Source organism: Nicotiana attenuata, unplaced genomic scaffold (assembly GCF_001879085.1).
Source record: "Nicotiana attenuata strain UT unplaced genomic scaffold, NIATTr2, whole genome shotgun sequence".
NCBI lineage: Eukaryota > Viridiplantae > Streptophyta > Magnoliopsida > Solanales > Solanaceae > Nicotiana > Nicotiana attenuata.
In genome coordinates, this window is record NW_017670752.1 from 142211 (window position 1) to 148299 (window position 6089).

Here is a 6089-nt window from a genome sequence, read left to right on the forward strand (position 1 = left end):
GGAGAAAACATTGTTGAGGATACTCCTCAAAATAAGAGAAAGAGGAAGCAGGCTTCTGGACGGAAAAGCAACCCAAGCAAGAAGTGGCTCAACGGAAATTGCTACAACTCTGGGAAAGCTAGACAAAAATCTACATATTTTCGTGCTCCGAAGAAAGACAAGAAGAAGGGTCAAGCAAACATGGTTGAAAAGCACGAAGATGTTGATGACTTGTGTGCTATGCTTTCTGAATACAACCTGGTAGGAAATCCTAAGGAGTGGTGGATTGATTCTGGAGCCACTTGCCATGTTTGTGCCGTTAGAGAAGCGTTTGCTACATATGCTCCCGTTGGACCCGAATAGACGCTTTCTATGGAAATTCTGCAATGGCCAAACTTGAAGGATGTGGGAAGATATTTCTGAAAATCAACATCCTTCATGTTCCCGAGATTAGAAAGAACTTAGTCTCTGCTGGAATTCTTGTTAAGAACGGGTTTAAATGTGTCTTTGTATATGATAAGGTTAAAATAAGTAAGAATGAAATGTTTGTAGGAAAAGGTTACCACAATGAGGGCCTTTTCAAGCTGAATGTAATGGTTGTTGAGAATAATAATAAAATTTCAGCTTCTTCTTACTTACTTGAGTCAAATGATTTACGGCATATAAGTTTGGGTCATGTCAATTATAAAACCTTGTGGAAAATAATTAACTTGGAAGTATTGCCTAAGTTTGAATGCGACAAATCAAAATGTCAAAATATTTGTGAAATCTAAGTATGTTAAACATCCTTATAAGTCATTTGAAAGGAATTCAAATCCTTTAGACTTAATTCATATAGATATTTGCGACATGAAGTCAATACCATCTCGCGGTGGAAAGAAGTATTCCGTAACTTTTATTGATGACAGTACTCGATATTGCTATGTTTACTTACTTAATAGTAAAGATGAAGAAATAGACGCATTCAAGCAATACAAAAATGAAGTTGAAACACAACTTAACAAGAAAATCAAAATGATAAGAAGTGATTGGGGTGGTGAATATGAATCTCTTTTTGAAGAAATATGTTTAGAATATGAAATTATTAATCAAAAAAAGGCCCCTTACACGCCCCAATCCAATGGGATCGCGGAAAGAAAGAATCGTTCATTAAAAGAGATGATGAACGCATTGTTGATAAGTTCTGGTTTGCCATAGAACTTGTGGGGGAAGCCGTTCTTACGGCTAACCAAATACTAAATCGAGTACCCCATAGCAAAACACTATCCATTCCATATGAAAAATGGAAAAGAAGGAAGACCAAATTGAATTATTTTAAAGTGTGGGGGTGTTTGGCAAAAGTGCAAGTTCCTAAACCCAAAAGGGTAAAAATAGGACCGAAAACCGTTGATTGTATTTTCATAGGATATGCGACCGGCCAATAGTAAAGCATATCGATTTCTGGTTCATAAATAAGAAAATCCCGACATTCATAATAATGCGGTTATAGAATCAGATAATGCTGAGTTCTTTGAAAATATATATCCGTATAAAAAGGATTGTGAGTCGATTGGTGAAGGATCTAAACGATCTCGGGAAGAAACAAAAGAAAGTACATTTAATCAGGAGAATCCAAGATGTAGTAAACGTCAAAGAACGTCTACTTCATTTGGACCAGATTTTGTGACTTTCTTATTGGAAAATAAGCCTCGGACATTTAAAGAAGCTATGCCTTCTTCGGATCATTGTTTTGGAAAAAGGCAGTCAATAGTGAAATAGAATCGATACTGAACAACCATACATGGGAATTGGTTGATCTTCCTCCTGGAAATAAAATTTTGGGTTCTAAATGGATTTTTAAGAGGAAAATGAAGGATGATGGCACTATTGATAAATTTAAGGCAAGACTTGTAGTCAACGGGTATACACAACGAGAAGGTCTTGACTACTTTGCTACATACTCTCCAGTTACAAGAATTACGTCCATACGAATGTTAGTAGCATTAGCTGCAATTTATGGTCATGAAATTTATCAAATGGACATTAAGACGACCTTCTTAAATGGAGATTTGGAGGAAGAAATATACATGGAACAACCTGAAGGGTTTGTGGTTCCAGGTAAAGAAAAGAAGGTAGACTTGTTAAGTCCCTTTACGGACTAAAACAAGCACCTAAACAATGGCATGCGAAATTTGATCAAACAATGTTGTCAAATGGTTTTAAGATAAGTGAATGTGATAAATGTGTGTATATTATAAATGTTCCAAATCACATAGTCATTGTTTCCTTATATGTGGATGATATGCTGACAATGAGTAATGACATTGCCAACATAAATGCGACTAAGCATATGCTAACTAGCAAGTTTGATATGAAGGACTTGGGAGTTGTTGATTTAATTCTGGGGATTAAGATCCATATGACTCCTCAGGGCCTGGCACTGTCACAATCTCATTATATTAAGACAGTACTTGAAAAATTCAAGCACTTCGTGTTTAAAGTTGCAAAGACTCCAATTGACGTGAATCTTGCATTAGCAAAGAACAAAGGCCAAAGCATATCACAATTGGATTATGCTCGTGTGTTGGGATGCTTAATATATATCATGAATTGTACACGACCAGATATAGCTTGTGCTATAAGTAAATTGAGTCGATACACGAGCAATCCAGGTCAATCTCATTGGATAGCAATGAAACGTGTTTTGGGATATTTAGAACATACCCAGGACTTTGCTTTGCACTACAATAAATATCCTGCGGTGATTAAGGGATACTGTGATGAAAATTGGATCACCGGTTCAACTGATTCTAAGTCCACAAGTGGATATGTATTCACTATTGGTGGAGGAGCGGTATCTTGGAAGTCGTCCAAACAAACTTGTATTGCCCGCTCTACAATGGAGGCTGAGTTCATAGCCTTAGATAAAGCCGGTGAAGAAGATGACTGGCTCCGAAATTTCTTGGAAGACATTCCATTTTGGCCCAAACCGTTGGCACCAATATGCATACATTGCGATAGTCAAGCGGCAATTGGAAGGGTTGGGAGCGTTATGTATAGCGGTAAATCTCGTCATATACGACGAAGACATAAAATCGTTAGACAACTACTCTCTAGAGGAATTATCACGATTGACTACGTTGATCCACTTACAAAAGGCCTAACTAGAGAGGTAGTTAAGAAATCATCGAGGGAAATTGGAATATGGCCGATAGCAAGTCATTGTGGCGGTAACTCTACCTAGAAGACTGGAGATCCCAAGATCTAGGTTCAAGGAGATCAAACAAAGTCATTAATGACGGTTAAACATTGTCAGCTAAAATTTTGGTCCATTCTCGTGATGAGATAATGTTAAGTACAAAGGATAAAGCATTAAGGTTTTTTAATGATTTCTAAATTTGATACGGGATATATCAAATGGTGTATCTACGGGATGACACGTTTAGGAATCACCTATGTAAGTGTGAAGTGTTAGCCGCTTCAAGGAGAATTTTGTAAGGCCAGTTCTCTACGCACTTTTGAAACCAGGCGGTGTTCATGGCTGAAACGAACAAAACAATGAACCAAAGACGGTTAAGGGTTGGTTGTGTGACTTATGGTTGTCTAGGTATACACTAAAGTTCGATGGTTCAAAGAAATCAAATCTACCTAGTGACCGAGTATATCCAACATAAGTTCACTACGGAAAGTTCAAAGGGAAACCTACTTATCCAAATACGATTCATCCTTGCTTGCGAATCACACAGTTTTTCATGCATATTTTTGTGATATAGCCATTCCCCATTCATGTGGGGGATTGTTGAGGTTTTTAAGCTAAAATAAGCTTAAAAGAGGGTGAATGGGAAATGGAGGAAAAATAAAAATTTTAAGTCCCCCCCCTCCCCCCTTGACAATGGGACATTGTCCCATATTGGAAGAGGAAATGGTTTTTTATGGGTATATATACATATGCTCTTCTTTTAGCTGTTAAGGAGTTAAGAAGAAGGCAAGCCTCGCGCCGTCGTCGTCGCTCGGCTTCAGCTTCGGCTTCGGATGTGGTCAAATGATTGATTGATTAATTTTTTGGACCAAATTTATTTGTTAATAGTAAATATTAACGTAATCCGTGTCTGTAACGGAAGATTAATAATTCAAATTATCCGTTTCATTGACTGTCCGTTTTTTGTAACGGAAAACCGTTTCCTCTGCTTGTTTTACATAACTGGCCTCTAAAGAGTTACAACTCTTCATTTGAACTCAACAGGTTAGGGCTATAAATTGCAGTCCATTCTCTCAAGTTTTTTATACGAATTTCTGACTTCTCCTCCTTTCTTCTGCATTGTTTTAACTACTAAGCAACAGTAAGTGTGATTTGCTACTGATCCTTGTGTTCGCTGAAATACTGGGTTTGAAGTACCGCTAAACCTTGGGTACTAGGAGGGGATTAAATTCCTTAAGGAAACACTGTGAATTCAGTGGGCTCGGATTATATTTTGTTTCTGTTTTTCATTTCTGTTTATACGCTATTTTATATTTTCCAGAATTATTTTTACAAGTACAGGATACTAACACATGTTCACCAAGAGAGAGAGATAGATAATTGAATTTTCAAATTATTGAACTCCAAGAGAAACAAATCGTCAATTCGAGGGACCAATATAAGTATATAGTTATCTATCCAACGTGCAACTTGACCTTTACTTTATATTCTCTTTGTAAATGGAAAACGTCGACTTTTTATTTAACAACATAATTTATTTACGTACAACCATATCCAAATATAACAAGATGGTACCATGTATATCAATGAACACTAAACGCCGGAAAACAAAAGGGATAGAAATCCCATAATAAAGAATATCCAAAGAATAGATCAGGAAATACAACATATAAAAAAAACAATAATGAAGAAACAGAAACAAGCTCCATCGAAATGTGAAGACGATCTGCCAAAATAGAAGAAAACTACCAATCAAGATGGCATCTGGTTTCCTCAAAATTAGCAGATGATGATCTGCCACTAGAATCCAAAGGTACCTTGAAATCACACTCAATCTTTGGCTTAATTTTGTGTGTTTTGATCCAACCAGCCTTAAGCCTTATACGCATGTAAAGCTTCACTTCCATCTCATATACCCCTAAATTCTTCTCATTATTATAATTGGATTTCTCTCTGTCTCCCAATAGAACCAAGCTCTGACCTTTGAACACCGGATGCAAGCTGCTAGTATTCTTGTGACCCTGATAAAATGGTTGGAAATTTGTACTAGCAAATCTCTGCCCTTGATACATAGCTCTAGCTTCAATTGAATCATAGTAAATTCCAATACGCTTGTTTGGGTTTCTAATAGTCATATTGAGAGCAAGATCATAGTGAATAGTGTTGTTTGTGTTGGACAAATCGAACTGAGTCAACGTAGCATCGGTCACGTAGAATTTTACTTTGTTAGGACGAAGAACGAGCCAGAGTACTAATGCAATGACTCCGAGGATGAATAGAAGGGTGAAGATAATTTTGAAAAAACAATTGCAGAGGCAGCCGAAGAGACAGCTACATGGGTTGCAGCTGCTGCCACGGCCATGGCGGTGGTAGGTTTTCGACCGTGGCGGAATGGAGGGTCCATAATAGGATCCGTTCAAGTGGGATTCTGCCATCAAGAATGAAAAATTAGTTGCCGACTTATATTATTTCTTTGTTCCTTTGGTGTACTATAGGCTACAATGTAGAGATGAGAATGATATATTCTTTGGTGATCAAAGGGGATGAATATATATAGTAGTTGTTTGTTCAGTCTTTGGTTTAATGTGTATATGCTATTTGTATATGAAGGGAAGTGTGGAATTGGTAAGCGAAAGCGGATTGAATAGTAGGAAAGGCCGTGTTTTATTGTTGCTTTGAGTTTGAAAGACGCGGTAGTTTTTGTAGCGGTATCTTCGTAGAAATTAGATTGTATTGAAGTAAATTGTGCAAAGCAATTTCCTATCAATATTATAGTCATTGCCTTACATTTTAGTCATGAATACTTTCCACTGTAGTTTATAGTCTCCAGTTCATAGTTTCTAGTACTCCCTCCGTTTTGATTGGGTGCAGAGTTTAAGAAAAAATGAAGACTTTTGGAATTTGTGATCCTAAACACGTCAAAAAGGGGGTG

General features: G+C 37.1%; 1 protein-coding gene across 1 annotated transcript in view; it reads right to left on the minus strand.

Annotated features, from left to right (window-relative positions):
• Window positions 1-4657: 4657 nt before the first annotated feature.
• Window positions 4658-6089, minus strand: part of LOC109242993 (protein YLS9-like) — an 18427-nt gene continuing 16995 nt past the window's right edge. Inside the window, exon 2 of the mRNA XM_019409885.1 lies at window positions 4658-4974. Coding sequence (XP_019265430.1) covers window positions 4903-4974 — 72 coding nt within the window. The 3' untranslated portion in view covers window positions 4658-4902. The remainder of the gene's footprint in view (window positions 4975-6089) is intronic.